The sequence below is a fragment of the Aspergillus viridinutans genome, assembly GCF_018404265.1.
Source record: "Aspergillus viridinutans IFM 47045 DNA, scaffold_9, whole genome shotgun sequence".
In the NCBI taxonomy this organism is placed as follows: Eukaryota; Fungi; Ascomycota; class Eurotiomycetes; order Eurotiales; family Aspergillaceae; genus Aspergillus; species Aspergillus viridinutans.
Genome location: NW_025091225.1, coordinates 1,115,313 through 1,132,167, shown reverse-complemented (window position 1 = coordinate 1,132,167; position 16,855 = coordinate 1,115,313). Strand labels below are relative to the sequence as shown.

The window sequence follows — 16,855 nt, the reverse complement described above, 5'->3', positions numbered from 1 at the left end:
AGACCCTAGATTTCTGGATTCATAACCCTCCTTCGTGTGCCCATTAATTTTCCATGTATACCTAATGTCCAACGACCGTATCCATAAAATACAATCCGCGCGCACGCATGCTGCAAATTTATACATCAAAGGCATGACAATAGAAGAAGCAGACCCCGACAAATGCAATGAAATTGACTGTTTCCCTAGCACCACAGCTGATTCCGAACAAGCGGCTGAAAGAAGTGCAAGGGGAGAAAACGACCTCGAAATTGGAAAAGAGAAAGAAGAACGCCGGGTATTGGCCAGTACCAAGATCACGAAGCCTGCTGTCATAAGAAAGAAGAAAAATCATGTCATCGGTTATAGAATCGAAAAATAATTCATGGAGCCGTTAGCGTTGCGCAGGGGCTCGCGACAGACCTTGTCTTGCCTAGCAATATCGATCAGAGACAGATTCAGCAATGAACAGAGCTGGTTAAAGACGTACCTTCATTTGTTCAATTCTTGCCTTGAGTTGGCTGGTGACTTCTGCGGCTCTCTTCCAATTCTCTGCGGGTTCTGAGCTCCTCACCGGTTGCTCCTCTCCAGAAGCACTACCAGAGCCTGGTATGGACGACCTTGTTGGACTGCCCATCCCGGAGTAGTTGGTTCCGAAGGAAGGGCTAAGTTTCCGTCGACCAAGGCCTCCATCTCTGCTACCGCGTCCTGGTGACTCCAGATCGGTGTTTTCTTTCTCCTCACTTGGACTGGCAGACACGTAGCTCCGGGGTCGCCCACCATCAAAGCGACTTCCCATGTGGAGGCCGGTTCTGGGAATGGCACCATAGCCGTTGATACCCGTTTCATGGTATATCGACGTCTCCGGTACTGGCAAATTCATATTATCCGAAAAGCCGTTGGGAGGACTCTGAGCGCCGGCCCGGAGAGCTCTGGCCAATTCGCGCTTTAAACGATCAATTTCCCTCTGCTGCTTCTGAACCGTCTGCTCAGCCGCCTCTGCATCACTCCTGGCTCGAACCAACTGCGTTTCCTTGGCTTTGATACTTAGAACATCCCTAGTATGATCCTCAATGAGTTGTGCATTTTGATCTTGGAGCTCAGTCACTTGCGAGTTGAGTCGAGTTCTTTCGGACTTCAAGTCCTCAATCATTCGAAGGAACCTTTCTCTTTCAAGGCGCAATTCGTCGAGTTCAGCCCTTTCGATGGTAGAAATCCCGCTCACTTGGGGTGGCGCAACTGGAGCTGGAGCTGGTTCAGGAGCAGCTGATGGTTTGGCTATGGGACGGCCTGCAAGCCCTCTCCCAAGACCAAATTTCGGTGCAGCTGGCGCTGGAGGCTGGCCTTCCGAAGGGGGCGAGATTACCCGACGCTGTGGGGATGCAAGGCCACCAGGACCACCAAGCTTTCTTTGAAGCTTGAGTCCAGCGCCTGGAGTGGGAAGTCCACCAGGCTTGGGAACCCCACCCAACTTCGAAGGGATAGACCTTGTAGTGGGTTTTGGGGGAGAAAGGGTCGGTGCAGGCTCCTCTGGTGGTGGAGGCGCTGCAGCAGCTGGAGCAGGCTTCTTCGTTCCCAGACCTGGCTTTTTCGCTCCAAAAACCTTCCTGCCGGCGGCAGGCACGGCCTTTGGCGGCCCAACGATGGGCTTCGGTCTGTCTTTCGCTTTTACCTCGGCGGTCTCATAAAATTCCTTGATCTTTGTCTTCCTGATATCATCGAGTCCGTCCAGGTAAGGGGTCATCGCACGCTCGCCCATGATCTTCATCAAGGTACCCAAAATTTCAGCTCCTCCTGCACGATTGACTTCAGTAGACTCAGTCAGCAATTTCGTGGCGGCATCGGCAATGGATTTCACTTCAGCTTTCGACGGAACGTCTCTAGTAGTTCGAAGGCAGCGAATCAGGAATTTCAGGGTTTCCTGCTTCACCTGTGGGTTCTTGTGTTTAAGAAATTCTAGAATTTCCTCTAGACAATCCGATAGATTTGTCGATGCAAAGACCGCATCCAAAGCTTGCCCCAGTGCATCTGCGACGGTCTGCTTTTTCTCTTTCAATCGTTCCATGATAGGCGGCATGATCATGGATCGGTGTTTCGCAAAGCCACACCGCAGACCTTTTGCGAGGAGATCGATACAGTTGGCGGCGACCGTCACGACTGCGACGTTTGCGTCTTTCATCGATTTTGCAAGCCCTCGAACAATATCGTCAAACGGCCCGTCCTTGATTCGCGGAACGTTCAGTGCAGTATACAGAGCGTCCAGCGCCTCCTTCCTGTCTTTCCACTTTGACGATGCCAACTGCTCATTAAAGTCCTTTGGTATTTTGGGGAATACGTCGACTGGCTCAGCGAGATCAAATGTATCTACCTCGCCATCATCTTCATCTGCGTAGACCTCTCCAGCTTCCCCGTCACCATCACCGACTTCTGGAGCAGCACTAGGTGCAGCCATCGCATCCTGTTGTGCTCTTGTCAATCTCTCTTGCTTTGGCGCCGGTCCTTGCTTGACGCTTTCGAACAGCTTTTCGAGATCCTGTTGCTGGACAGGTTTAAGCTCTCCCCAGAACAGCGGTTTGATAGCCTCTTTCAACCATCGATACAGTTCAACTGAGAGATTCTGCGCTTCCGCACGAACATTTTTATCCGCGTGGCCGAAGACTTTGGGTAAGGCCTTCAGGACTGGTTTAGGATCGACAATCTTGCAGCCGAAGTTGTGATAGATGGCTTTCAATCCGCTTAATGCCGCTGCAATCACCTTGGGTACTTTGTGCGACAAGACAGGGACTATTTCCTCAATAACAGGATCTGCCTTATCTAATTCGACACAGAGTAGAAGAGCTTCAAGCGCATTTGTTTTGGCCGCCGGTCTCGTTGAGGGAAGTCCTTTTTCCACAATAGGACCTATCGTGGACCCGCGAGTTCTGCGCAAACCCCTGTCAGCTATACCCAAGGTCGAACCGGGGTGAAATGTCAGGCACAGTGCTAAGGGTAGACATACCGTGTACAGGCCTGAACACCCCCGTATTTGAGAAAAGAGCAATATGACGCAAGGCCTTCTTGTTGAGCAGCTACATTGGAATCTGACACTGCCCCTTTCCAGAGACCTGGATCTTGTAGAAATGGTACAAAAACTGGATCCGACTCGTCGGGTGTCTTTTCAAACCGTTGCTTAGCGTCTTCATACCCTTCCTTTCGCACTTTCCAATTCTAGAGATATTCGGAAGATTGTCAGCGTTATGTGTCATCGATGGAAATGACCGAAGACGTCGAGTAAAGGGGTTTTAACCTTGTGAGAGAACCGGTCAGGCAACGGTAATGAAGAAAAGTCCTCCTCCCCCTCAGCCATGATGACAGATTATATGCGAGGGCGATGTTATTAGCGAGAAGGCGCACTAGAACTGAGAAGCGAGTACAGTTAGCTTCATTCCACCGGAAGTGGCATGGCATAACAGAACAGTAAACACTCGAAGCGCAATATGCAGAAAACTATACAATGACGCCGAGGGCGACGAGCAACCTCAGGCTGGACAACAAACTGCCGTTGACTTCACGCAACAGAAAAAGACGAAGGTCGCACCTTAGAGGGGTTGTTTGCGGAGGGGTTTCCTGGTGTGGATCTTTCAAGTAATGGTCAGTCCTGAGTAGTGTATCAAGACATGCACAACTGTCACCTGAAGAGATGGAAATAATCCCTTCAGTCAATCTTAAATCTCCTCTTCCGGTATCTTTGCCGAAATAAGAAGACGAAAGGGGGTGTGGTGGACGTCTAGAAGGAGAATAAACCACTTGCGGCAGACGATGATTGATAGAATCGGACAGTAAACAACCAACAAGTCGCTGTGGTGATTTCGCGACCCAAAGATTGGGTGGAGTTGCTGCCTTGGCATTCAGGCCCGCAGGAACACATGCCCAACTGTGCTGTTTGTGCAACTAAACAAACAATCTGAGGATTTGTCTCCCCCACGGTTGTTTCAACCAGCATCATATCAATACTTAATTCTTTACCGTCCGCGCTACCACTAATCACCTCTCGTCCATAACATAAAGTATATGCATCCGCTCTGACGACAGATACAACTCCCACGTTGTCCGCTCCCCCTGTGTTCTCACACCCATCCCCTCGGTCGCAAAACAGAAACCCTCCCCCTCTCTTGACATCGAACTGGCTCACCGCCCGGCTCAGGACTATCATTTGCATACAAATTCCTAGATCAATTGCCAATAAGAGCTAGCATAGAAGACTTCACTTTTCCTGCGGACGATCGCACGATATACCGATAAGGAATTTACCTGTCTCAGTCGAGCGACGCTACAGCAGTGCATGCAGAGGGCCAGACTAGTTTGGAGAGACTCGCACGAAACTGCCGTTGATCATGAGCCAGCTACTCACGACGCGGCAGGCAGAGGAGCTGTACGTCATTGCTCCTGGGTTACAATAACCGAGGAAGACTGAGGAGGAGAGGGTGTGACGCTGACATCGCTAAATTGTTCTCCATAGACACAAATCCATTATCGCCTATCTTGCCTCGGTGAATCTGACTGAGAGTTCCGCTACTCTGCGAGCGGAGCTAGGCGACTCGGTTTCCATTGACGATGCGACGCTCAAGAAATATGAGGGACTATTAGAGAAGAAATGGACCAGTGTAGTCCGTTTACAGAAGAAGGTTGGTTCCTAGGACTCGCGCGGACCTTGTTTTGCGTAATGAATGCCGGATAAAACTGACCATCGTCACCCCTTCGGCCTGATCAGATCATGGACCTTGAGTCCAGATGCGCCGCACTCCAGTCAGAACTAGACTCTGCAACGCCTACTTCACTATTGCGAAAGAATCAGGATCCTACATCGTGGTTACCGCGATCCCCTGCCCGCCATACACTCGAGTCCCACCGAGACCCTGTCACATGTGTTGCGTTCCACCCAGTGTTCTCTTCCCTCGCATCCGGTTCAGACGATACTACGATCAAGATCTGGGATTGGGAGCTTGGGGAACTAGAACAGACTGTCAAGGGGCACACCAAGGCAGTGCTAGACGTCGATTATGGTGGGCCCCGCGGCGGTACACTTCTGGCGTCCTGTTCATCCGATCTAACAATCAAGCTATGGGACCCATCTGATAACTACAAGAATATAAGAACTTTGCCAGGTCATGATCACAGTGTCTCCTCTGTGAGATTCATCCCATCTGGCGCGGCTGGCTCGCCTATGTCGGGGAATCTATTGGTCTCCGCGTCACGAGATAAGACTTTGCGGATATGGGATGTAACGACCGGATATTGTGTGAAGACATTGTCAGGACATGTGGACTGGGTACGAGCCGTTGCGCCTTCTCTCGACGGAAGGTTCCTCTTCGCTGCGGGCGATGACCGGATCCCTCGCTTGTGGGATCTATCATCTGCGGAAACCAAATCCACATTCCTCGGGCACGAACATGTCATTGAATGTGTTGATATTGCTCCCGCTGCCAGCTATCCACATTTTGCGGTTCTTTCCGGCTTGAAGAAGCCGCCGCCGGCTTCCTCATCGGCTGAATTTTTCGCCACTGGGTCTCGAGACAAAACTATCCGGCTATGGGATTCACGGGGCAATCTTATAAAAACGCTTGTGGGCCATGACAACTGGGTTCGTGCGCTGGCTTTCCATCCAGGCGGTAAATATCTTCTATCGGTTTCAGACGACAAGACCATCCGCTGCTGGGATTTGACCCAGGAATGCAAGTGCGTCAGGGTCATCTCTGATGTCCACGGACACTTTGTCACATGCCTGCGATGGGCACCACCATTAATCAAAGATGCGGGAGCGAATGGAGAATCAGAGACCAATGGGGCACCGGCGGCCACCGCGGCAACAAATGGTGTCAGACCAGATCCGAACGCGACCAACAAGATCTCAATCAGGTGTGTCATTGCCACTGGCAGCGTCGACCGGGCAGTGCGAATCTTCGCAACCTGACGACGTGGACCGATCAGTGCCGTTGCTCTTTAGACAACAACGTAGACGCACCAGAAGATGAATGCATACGAAGACGAAGAAGCAAACTTATCGACATCGTTCAATTGGGATGAAATCTAAGTGAACATGGCTCGCTCACTCATATGGGCATGGAGTTGGTTTCCATTCTGTGATACCAGTATATTTTAATTGGAAGCAAGGTCTGATTTCCTTTGGGCTAGAAAGCTGTACTACCCTTATTACCTTCTGTATTGTCTTTAATCCTGCCGGTTTTTGGGGTTGTTGCATGGACGGATTCTCCCTTGGTTCAAACCTGCGTCTTTCCTCGTACATATTTTACGGCCCTTTTCTTTCTTGTTGATCGAGATTCAAGATACCTTTCTGCTGTGATTGTTCTATACTGTTGAATCCATTTTCAATCAATACATGGCACCTACCACGTTACTATTTCACTTCAGTCAGTCTTCCAATGGTAGTGAATTTGTCTGAAGCTAAACAGAACAATTATCACTTCATAGCCAGTTTCAGCTGGCAAAAATAAGCAACAGAGGATGAGGCAGGTCTGGATGAATTCCTCGCCATTGCGGTTTGTATTTCGACGAGCCAATCGTCCAAAGAGCAGTAAAAGAGCATGAATGTTCACAGTATAATACACTTTATCTCGCAAATCCCTATACAGGAGTCCCATATCCCTCATACAAATACTAATCTCGAAGAGCCCAAAGACCCTCCACTTCACGCACTCAGATCGCCAACCCTCTCATAAACTAATGCCCTGATCCGTCCAACATGTTCCTTCACACCCTGCACCTCACCACCCTCCGGCCTCCTCGCCTCCCGCCGCTGCCACTTAGCAGCCCTCTTCTCAGCACGCACGGCGTCGCGCTCCTCGCGCGTCATAACCGGCGGGCGGTCCTCAACCGCACTCCCAAACGGCGCCACAATCCGCTCAACCACATGCCGCACATTGCGACTCTTCGGGAACCCGGACGAGAACTCGATGACATCGCCCTCGCGGAGAGAATTGCGGGGGTCCGCGACAAGGTAGTGCGTGACCTTGGGGTAGGATTTGCGGAGGTACGGGTCCCAGGTTGTATGGCGGTGGCTGACGCGGACGGTGCGGTCCATGCGGCCGACGGAGACGACGGTGCCGGTTTTGAGGGTGTAGGGGTACTTGCGGAGGGAGGGGGGTGCGATGGTCGACGAGGGTGCGAGTTCGGGAGCTGTCTGTTGTTGTTGTTTGGCGACTGGGGCTGTGGTTGAAGCGGTGCGTCTGAGGACTGTTGAGCCTGCGATGTTGCTTATCCGTGTCGGCTGGAGGAAGGAAGCTTGGGTTGAGGCGGTGGTGATTGTTGACTGGGGGATGCAGGATCGGAGGGGCTGCATTGCCCGTATGATATTGCTGGGTGGCATTTTTGTGCAAGAGATTGATCTTTCCGAGACTTCAAACGACCGTGTTTCGGTTCTCGAATGGGGCGATGTCCGTTCGGCTGCTTGAAAAGGTAGAGTTTTGTTCTTCAGAATGCGTTCGTTCGGAGAGTGGAAAGTCGCGGCCTCGGGGGACCGGGGAGAATAGAGCACAGTCCCCAGTATATCAATTAGGGGCGAAAAATGCAATGAGCACCTGGATATTGACAGAATTGCGCTATATGGGATCGTGATGTCTGAGTTGAAATCCGCGGACGGCGGAGTTGCCCAAGAATTTCTCCATTGGTGTTTGCACTGTTTGTCAACCTCAATCGCAAAGCCGACTTGTACAAAGAGACGCCTTCAAGTCTTTAAAGAGTATAATTGATATGTGTTGAGATCAAAGTCATTCTGATAGCCCGAAACGTAATAAATCAAACTCATATATCGGAAGTTCGAATCTGAATGAATGAAGAGGCCCATAAGATAAATAAAAACACATTACGGGAGTGCTTAATATACAAGACGCCAAAACTTCCCGCCTGTCATGCCTACCCGGGCATAGGAATCTATTCGTGATCATTTTCTTGGTGGTTTCCGTTCCAAAGACTCTGTTATAATGAATACAAAGCATAGCAGAGACAGAATTATGTCCGCGCCTAACTCGTAAACTGGCGGGGAATCTTCCTCATCCCATCAAGCGATCCCAGCTCTTCATTCTCTAAGCGAAGAAAGAATGGCAATTTCATTGTGTCTTCTGAGATTCGTCAGACTCTCCAGAACCATTCATAGGCTTCTCCGCATCAGCACTTTCAGACAGCTTGGCCTTTCGCGATTGGAATTTCCCAGCTGAGTGCGCAGATATTCTGTTCAACTCGGTGACAAAGGATTGACCCCAGAAGGCGCTTGATGTCGTCAGCTCAGGTTAAGCGGGTCAGCGACGGAGATATCGGGAACCTACCTTGTATATTTATTGACATACTTGTCCAGTTTGGAGAAGTTGAGGGCTCTCTGCTCGTCACTCATAGTGACGGCCTCTTGGTAAGCACCAGCTAGCTCTTCCGTGTTCCACGGATTGATGATTATACTGCCGTTGAGACTCTGGGCCGCGCCAGCGAATTCTGACAGAACAAGCACACCATGTCGTTTTTGTTGAGACGCTATATACTCGTATGCCACCAAGTTCATGCCATCTCGGGTCGAAGAGACGATGCAGGCATCAGAAACCGCATACAGAGCAATCAGCTCGTCAAAGTTGACTGACTTGTGCAGGAAATGAATGGGCATGAATTCAACCGTTCCTATATCCGCCAGTCAGATATTGATGCCCAAGATAAGATGACTGCTGATGAGCACCCACCGAATTTACCGTTAATCCGCCCAACCAATTCATTCACAACCGCTCTCAGATTTTGATACTCCTCAACGTCTTGTCTACTGGGCACTGCGACTTGTACCAGTACGACTTTGCCCACCCATTCCGGATGATCACTAAGGAAGACTTCGAGAGCGTGCAGCTTCTGGGGAACTCCCTTGATATAATCGAGGCGATCAACACCCACCATGAGCTTCACGCCCTGGAATTTCTGCTCGAGCTGAGCTATCCGTTTCTGGACTTTTTCCTTTTTGAGACCTTCCTGAAACTTCTCCGGGTCGATGCCAATGGGGAAAGCACCACAAGCGATGACCTTGCCCTGGAACTCTATTCCATTAGGAGTGGTTGCCAAACCCCTGAAGATATATGTTAGCTGCTTCAAGTGTCAATCAACATCAAAGGCGGCGTTAAGCATACAGTAATCGCGAGCATGCGCTCAGGAAATGTCTCGTATAATCGTATGTGTGGAACCCAATGAGATCGCAGTGAAGCACACCAAGCAACAGCTCGTTGCGGACGGGGAGGATTCTGTAGATTTCGCTGCTAGGGAAGGGAGTATGGAGGAAGAATCCGATCTTAACGTTTTCCTTGCTATCTCCAATCTCCTCGCGGAGCATTTCAGGAAGAAGCATGAGGTGATAATCATGAACCCAGATCAGGTCTCCATCTTGGACTTCTTTCGCAACGGCTTTGGCAAAAAGGCGGTTCGCTTCCTTGTATGCCTCCCAGGCTGATTCGTCAAATGTAATTTCGCCCGGATGGTAATGGAAAAGTGGCCACAGGATAGAATCTAGACAATGAAAGACGCTGTCAGTAGTCTATTCTGGCTGCGCACTGCAAGCCTAAACTCGCCTGCTTCAACAATGCGTGAGAGATGGTGAACTAACTGGAAAACCCATTGTAGTGCCGATCTGCGAGTTCATCATCAATGAATACCGGAATCGCTCCATATTCCTCCTTTAGACGTTGTTTGACAACAGGGATTTCCTCTTCGGGAACCTCCAATCCGGGCCAGCCGTACCATTGGAAGGTCGTAGATTTGGACAGTCCGCTAAGACCACTGACCAGTCCGCCCGAGGACATGGAGAAGTCATACTTGCCATCCTCCGAGCGCTTTATAGTAATGGGGAGCCGATTGGAGACGAGAAGCAATCTCGCCTCGTTTTGGGCGGAGTTCTCGAGTGACGGCATAGCGTATCAGGGTATGTGGCTGCGGGATATCAGACAGGCACAATCGGGAATATCTGATCGGACCGGCGACAGAATGTAATTGAAGTTTACTCCAATCGGAAACCTTTTTAGAGACAGAACGCGACGCTAAAGAGAAGAAGGCAAGTCAAGACAGGTGACGTTTAACGAAGCGTCGGAGTATGCCGAGAATAAGGTGGGGACGATCGTAAGGGCAACCCGACTGTGAGGGGAATGAAGGGCGCCGATAACAGCGCAGGGGGACGGCAATCTTGGTCGCCAATGCTGTATAAATGTAGCCCTCTCTGGTTGTAGCTTTGATCCTGAATAGCTCACTCACGCCTTGAACGAAGAATTCGTTGACGCTACTATCTCTCAGACAGGAAGAAAGAAACAAGCTGGAGGTTGGCGGGGAAGAGTGACCTCAGAGCCCAGCAAACAGCCAAACGCGCGGACCACCGGACCCAGATTTGGGCAAAAAGGCTGATGGGGCAAAGAAAGCGGCCTGCTCTTCAATAGCGAGTTCATCGACTGCGAGATTCGGATGGGATATATGATATCAGGGCCAGCTCGTTGAGACCAGAAGGGAGAGAAGCATAAAAATACTGGTTTGATCCTCCTCAATACACCTATATGGTTTGATACGAAATAGTGATATTAATAACAATAATATAGGTAAGGTAGGCAGTGAGATTCAGACGGAGGGGTAACCGGTTAAAACCAGTTTAGTCTAGATAAAGTGATAGGTAAGGTAACAATAAAGATACCATACTACTGCAGGTCTGTCAATTCAGGCACTTGCAGAGCAGTATCAGAGGTAACTTACAGTATATTATTGTAAGCCAAGGTTTGTGGCAAGGTGCCCAGCTTAAGGAAAGTGAAGTCAGAGTCTGACTAACTGGAATGTCGCCTTGGACTTCCCGGCCAGTCAAGGAAGAAGCCGTCGATGATGCCAACCAACACTTCCAAGGAAAAAGATAACGGCATCAGGTTTCCTTTGCCAAAGAAAGAAACAAATCCCGCCAACAGTCCATTTTTTCCCGGTCCATATCTCGCATCCTTTTGACAATTTCCTTTCATGGGTCTACCACCAGTCGTCTGGTATCGTGGGTTGATGACGGGCTGGCGGCGTAATCATAACTCCTGCATGTTTACCTAACTATCAGTGGTATTTATATGAGTGAAGTAGGCGCCCAACAGGTTGCGTTTTTGCGAGTCCAATCTCTTAATTTGGGTTCACATGGCCTGGCAGCTGTTGCAACATTAATCTAACCTCTTCTTGAAATTCTTGCATACTCAGTAGAATTTGGGATCAGACCGGAAGCACTTTCACTGGTTGGAAGCATTGTCTGTCACCTTAAGCTACTACTAGATACCATATATATCACGATATTAATCGCGCATGCAGCAAGATGTTGAGACGGATTTGAAATCAAGCATCCGCTGCCAGGCAGTAGTATGTCGCCATCCTATAATCAATCGATTCACAATGCCGACTTCCCACTGTCTATGCTCCATTTCCCCGTCTCTGTGTCATGGACTACCTTTCCTTCATCCTCCAATTTCATCAGCACCTGCAAGACACCATGCGAAGCAGGCAAGTGAAGACTTTCGGGAACATTCCGGTAGATAACTTTGACTAGTTCGAGGGGGGTCCATGAAGCCTTGCGTTCTGGAGAAGGTTCCTTATCCGGGACGTCAAGCTTTCCATACCGTAACACCCGAATTACTTCTTCCTCACGCTGCTGCCGATGGTTGATGTACTCGGTGATCTTCGTAGTTGCGTTCTCTATCACTGCACCGTGGCCTGGATATCCGCGGCCTGAGACCCGATTCTGCATTCGCTGTAGACTGGACAAATACACTTTGAGATCTTCAAATACTGCTGTCCCGTGACCCAGCACGTCTAAAAAGCAAAAGTGAAAAAAGGGGTCAGCCGCAACGGTGACCACATAGGACCACCACCTAGTGGAGAGTAAGACTCACTATCACCTGTGATAATGGCATCCTCCTCTTCAAGAACGAACATCATATGGTCCACGGTATGCCCTGGAGTATGATACGCCTTCAACGTAGCACCTTCAACACTGAAGACTTGGCCATCTTCAATATCAAGCTGTCCTTCATCTGGTTGGTGCTTGTAAACTGTCACTTGCGGACAAATCTTGAGGAGATCGGGAACCCCATTAACATGATCGTGGTGCCAGTGTGTCAGGAGTGCCTTGTGGACTGTCGCATTCTCCTTTGCTAGCACACCTTTGAGCTGATTTGCCCAGGACGGTTTGCCCTCGCCGGTGTCGATGAGTATCCGCTGGTGGCCACGTCCGATTAGATATGTGTTCGTCCCTATGATATCCGGCATGAGATGCCTGCTTCGTTTTAGGACTTTTGTGTAAGCCACTCACCTTGCAGAGTGAACTATAAGATCGATCGCATATTAGCTTCGAACCGGGTCATTGATTTGTATCTGCTTCTGCGCGAAACCTTAAAATTCAAGAATGCGCTTACCTTCCCTGGATTTCCCCCCAGTATCCGGACTACTGAAGCGCTGAGCCTTTCCACTTCTGAGAGCGGGACAAGTTGTGTAGCCATGGTTTAGGAAGTGATGTTAATGATGGTTGAATACATGCGGAGTTTGCTTGCGAAGTTGTTGGGTTTCACAAAGGCGCTTACAAACTGTTTTTTTCTTATCGGATCGACCGTCGAGTTTTCAGGAATAGCCAGAGGGTATCCTTACAAATTAGACGCAACTATAGTGCTCTGCGGTCTACAAGGTGATAATCGCCATTTCCGAAATTAGGTAGGTTCTCTTTGCTTAAGCCACAGTATGGAGTAGAGAGCGGTCCCTTAGTAGCCGAGGTAGTGTTCATTGCGGGGTGCTAAGCTGTCGTCAGGTACGCTAGTGAATTCTGTTGGTTTCTGTGTATTGTCTGTATAGCTTCCAATTGCTCCAGCTTGAAGTTGATAACATGAGGCATTTGCAAATAGGATGGACTCTCTCCAAGGACTTGGCACATGGGAAGCAATCTCGCCTTTCCATGTTATATGACTTAACCAGACGGGGCAAACTGCTACTAGAAGATATGATCCCGAAAATCTGGCCTTGAACATAAGAAGAAATGACTTTGGTATGCATGCGATCCCTAACATACAATGGTTGTGTGCAAAAAAAGAAAAACGGAAGCCTATATCCATAGAGCCCACCCAAACTCAGGATGGTAGAGAACAACAAGGAGAACTTCGGTGGTAACGAAGAAACACAAATCGTTAGAATTTTCAGAACACCGTTTTACCATCATGAACCGTGAAAAGCAGGCCCAGAGGCCGCTGCCCACTCCCCAAACATTGCGAACTCGAGTCAAGTGCAGGATACATAGCACTAAACTCAGTCGCTCAAAACGATGTTCCTAGTGATCGCTAGGAACACTCAAGACATAATTTACAAACCTTCGACACCGTAATGCGGAGGGTTGAGCCTACAAGCGGACTGTCGCAACTGAATTTATTTGGTACCGGACTTGCGGGCCATGGTGTTGAGGGCAGAGCCATCCTTGAACCACTCGATCTGAGACTCGTTGAAGGTGTGGTTCAGGGAGACGTCGAAGGGAGCGCTGCCATCCTTGGGGTGAACACGGAGAGTCATGGGCTTGCCAACCTCGAGCTGGGTGCAAAGGAGGTCGACGGTGTCCTCAGGGTTGATCTTGTCATAATCGGCGGGATCAGCGAAGGTGAGAGGAAGCATACCCTGCTTCTTCAGGTTGGTTTCGTGCTGTAAAAAAGAGAGTTAGCCTTATTGTGAAAGTGCAAAATGATGAACCTGAAAGACTTACGATACGGGCAAAGCTGCGGGTGATGATGGCGAGACCACCAAGATGTCTGGGCTCCAGAGCGGCGTGCTCACGGGAGCTTCCCTCACCGTAGTTCCAGTCGCCAATGACAACCCACTTAACACCACGAGCCTTGTAGTCACGAGCGGTGGCAGGGACAGCATCGTACTCGCCAGTGAACTTGTTCTTGACAGAGTTGGCCTTGCCGTTCTCAGCGTTGACAGCACCAATCAGCATGTTGTTGGAGATGTTGTCAAGGTGGCCACGGTACTTCAACCATGGGCCAGCCATGGAGATGTGATCGGTGGTGGTCTTGCCCTGGCACTTGATGAGGATAGGGATGCCGGTGGCGTCCTTGCCATCCCAGGGCTGGAATCCAGCAAGGAGCTGCAGACGGTCACTGGTGGGAGAGACAGCCACGTTGACGGTGGAGCGGTCGGCGGGAGGAGCCTGGTAGGTGTCACGGCCGGGGTCGTAGCCCTTGGCGGGGAGACCCTCTCCAGTAGGAGGCTGGAGCAGGAACTCATTGCCGTCCTTGTCCTTCAGCTTGTCAGTGAGAGGATTGAACTTGAGGGTACCGGCAACGGTCATGGCGACGACAAGGTCGGGAGAAGCGACGAAGGCGTGGGTAGCCGGGTTGGCGTCGTTACGGCCAGTGAAGTTACGGTTGTAGGAGGAGATGATGGAGTTAGGCTCGCCCTTCTTGACGTCCTTGCGGTCCCACTGTCCGATGCAAGGACCGCAGGCGTTGGCAAGGATGACACCACCGAACTCCTCCAGAGTCTGGAGCTGGCCATCGCGCTCAATAGTGGCGCGGATCTGCTCGGAACCGGGGGTAACAGTGAAGAGGGACTTGGCCTTCAGACCATGGTTAAGAGCGTCACGAGCGATCGAGGCGGCACGGGACATGTCCTCATAGGAGGAGTTGGTGCAAGAACCGATCAGACCGACCTTGAGCTCCTCAGGCCACTTGTTGGTCTCGACAGCCTCCTTGAACTTAGAGATGGGGGTAGCAAGATCAGGTGTAAAGGGACCGTTGACGTGAGGCTCAAGCTCAGAGAGGTTGATCTCGATCAGCTGGTCGTACTCGGCACCCTCGTCCTCACGCAGCTCCTTGGCGTACTCGCGGGAGAAGTCACCAATGTGCTGACGCTTGGTGGCCTTCAGGTAATCGTACATGCGGTCGTTGAAGGGGAACATGGATGTGGTAGCACCAATTTCAGCACCCATGTTACAGATGGTACCCATACCAGTGCAAGAGAGAGATGTAACACCAGGTCCGTGGTACTCAATGATAGCACCAGTACCACCCTTGACGGTAAGGAGGCCGGCAACCTTCAGGATGATATCCTTGGGAGTGGTCCAGCCGGACATCTCACCGGTAAGCTTGACACCGATGACCTTGGGAGCCTTCAACTCCCAGGGAAGACCAGCCATGACATCGACAGCATCAGCACCACCGACACCAATAGCAGCCATAGCAAGACCACCAGCGTTGGGGGTGTGAGAGTCAGTACCGATCATCAAACCACCGGGGAAAGCGTAGTTCTCCAGGACGATCTGGTGAATGATACCGGAACCGGGCCTCCAGAAACCGATGTTGTACTTGGCGGTGGCACTAGCCAGGAAATCATAAACTTCCTTGTTGATCTCGTTGGCACGAGCAAGATCCTTGTCACCTCCAACCTGGGCCTCGATTAAGTGGTCACAGTGGACGGTAGTAGGAGTAGCGACAGAGGGCATGCCAGCAGACATGAACTGCAGAATGGCCATCTGAGCGGTGGCATCCTGGCAAGCGACACGGTCGGGACGGAGCTTCAGGTAGGACTTGCCACGCTCAATCTCCTGTCCGTGAGGGTCGTCAAGGTGAGAGTACAGAACCTTCTCGGCGTATGTTAGAGGACGCTGCAAGCGACGACGGACAATGTCCAGGTTCTCAGACATCTTCCTGGAAAGTTGATGAACACGTTAGTAACTCAGTGATTAATGCTGATTTCCAGATTCTCCGCATGAGCGGATAGTTTTGGGCTGAGCGCAAAGGGCGTTTGTAGCATACTTGTAGTTGATGTAGTTACCCTGGCGGATACGTTAGCGGATCCTGCTCCCGTAACGAGCTAAACAGCAGCGCTAGACTGGCCGAACAAGACCACTCACCTTCTCAGTGTTGGCCATCTCGACCTTCTTGTCGAGAGGGGAGTCACCGACGGTAGCAAAGGCCCGGGTCCCGAGGAACTGCACGAAAGATCAGTCAGTACATCTGCACTGTTGGTCAAGAGGCCATAACCATGGCTTCTGAGTTGCTCGCTGGAGAACAGCGCTGCGAGCTGAGGTCATGGGGTTCTTACAAGTCGGGACTTGGGGGCCTGTGAGGTATCATGTCAGCTTCTGGAGAAATCATATTTTGGTGGTTTGACCCATCCTTCAATGCATCGCACATGAATGCAGATGCCTGAAGGATGAACTAGGAGCTAGAGTTCACTTACCAGCGCACCGGCGCGCGCAAGCCTTGTGGAGATCATCATGGAAGCTCTCTCTATGTGAGTTGGACAATGCCGCAATACATCCAACGAGAGCCAATCCAAGCAGCAACAACAGCCAGCTGCAGTAAAGAATGGAGTGGAGTGGGAAAGTAAGTAAGAGAAAAAGAGTTAAGGATCAAAGGGAGATGGAGCAGATAAAAAGGAAGCTTGGTGTGGGAAAGAATTCTTGATGAACCGGAGAAGAGGACCCGTAACCGCTCGTGACAGTACGGCCATACGCTTTCGGTACAATTGGCGCCATGCTTGCGACCGGAGACAAGGAAAAATGGCTGGAAGCCCGCCTCCTCCATTATTCTACTGAAGCTCACCATACACCAATGATCTTGATTACAATTGGAAAATTTCTCTAGGTCTTAAGACCGGAGGCCTCCAAAGATTGATCCACAGGCTCATCAGGTGTGTTTGAAAAGGGTCCATCATTAATGGCCTTGCAATGTTGCTGCCAGCCCTAAGGAGTACCTAGTACCCCCATGTCCAACTTCGTTACAGAAAACGGTAAAGGTATGGATTGATGTAATGGGTTTTACCTCTAAGCGGCCTGATGCCCATGCTTCCACTCTGGGGCATGTGAGACGGAAATAGCGCTGGC

General features: G+C 50.5%; 6 protein-coding genes across 6 annotated transcripts; 1 reads left to right on the top strand and 5 right to left on the bottom strand.

Moving 5' to 3' along the window:
* Nucleotides 1-373: 373 nt before the first annotated feature.
* On the bottom strand, nt 374-3,325 carry Aspvir_010002 (putative spindle pole body component; the record flags this gene model as incomplete). The annotated part of the gene is made up of 4 exons (XM_043273139.1): nt 374-412; nt 470-2,900; nt 2,978-3,186; nt 3,266-3,325. The coding sequence occupies 4 exons, from the start codon at nt 3,323-3,325 to the stop codon at nt 374-376; spliced, it is 2,739 nt and encodes a 912-aa protein (XP_043129074.1).
* Nucleotides 3,326-4,352: 1,027 nt separating this feature from the next.
* Aspvir_010001 (WD40 repeat domain-containing protein) lies at nt 4,353-5,929 on the top strand (the record flags this gene model as incomplete). The annotated part of the gene is made up of 3 exons (XM_043273138.1): nt 4,353-4,390; nt 4,478-4,643; nt 4,730-5,929. The coding sequence occupies 3 exons, from the start codon at nt 4,353-4,355 to the stop codon at nt 5,927-5,929; spliced, it is 1,404 nt and encodes a 467-aa protein (XP_043129073.1).
* Nucleotides 5,930-6,664: 735 nt separating this feature from the next.
* On the bottom strand, nt 6,665-7,342 carry Aspvir_010000 (uS17 family ribosomal protein; the record flags this gene model as incomplete). Its single annotated transcript, XM_043273137.1, has 1 exon — nt 6,665-7,342. One exon carries the CDS (start codon nt 7,340-7,342, stop codon nt 6,665-6,667), a length of 678 nt encoding a protein of 225 aa, XP_043129072.1.
* A 739-nt stretch (nt 7,343-8,081) lies between these two features.
* Nucleotides 8,082-9,902, bottom strand: Aspvir_009999 (glycosyltransferase family 20 protein; the record flags this gene model as incomplete). Its single annotated transcript, XM_043273136.1, has 5 exons — nt 8,082-8,241; nt 8,298-8,637; nt 8,697-9,067; nt 9,129-9,501; nt 9,599-9,902. The coding sequence occupies 5 exons, from the start codon at nt 9,900-9,902 to the stop codon at nt 8,082-8,084; spliced, it is 1,548 nt and encodes a 515-aa protein (XP_043129071.1).
* A 1,481-nt stretch (nt 9,903-11,383) lies between these two features.
* Aspvir_009998 (putative metallo-beta-lactamase domain protein) lies at nt 11,384-12,491 on the bottom strand (the record flags this gene model as incomplete). The annotated part of the gene is made up of 4 exons (XM_043273135.1): nt 11,384-11,805; nt 11,886-12,245; nt 12,305-12,317; nt 12,408-12,491. The coding sequence occupies 4 exons, from the start codon at nt 12,489-12,491 to the stop codon at nt 11,384-11,386; spliced, it is 879 nt and encodes a 292-aa protein (XP_043129070.1).
* Nucleotides 12,492-13,401: 910 nt separating this feature from the next.
* acoA (aconitate hydratase ACO1) lies at nt 13,402-16,245 on the bottom strand (the record flags this gene model as incomplete). The annotated part of the gene is made up of 5 exons (XM_043273134.1): nt 13,402-13,668; nt 13,730-15,674; nt 15,783-15,802; nt 15,881-15,958; nt 16,210-16,245. 5 exons carry the CDS (start codon nt 16,243-16,245, stop codon nt 13,402-13,404), a joined length of 2,346 nt encoding a protein of 781 aa, XP_043129069.1.
* Between the last annotated feature and the right edge of the window lie 610 nt (nt 16,246-16,855).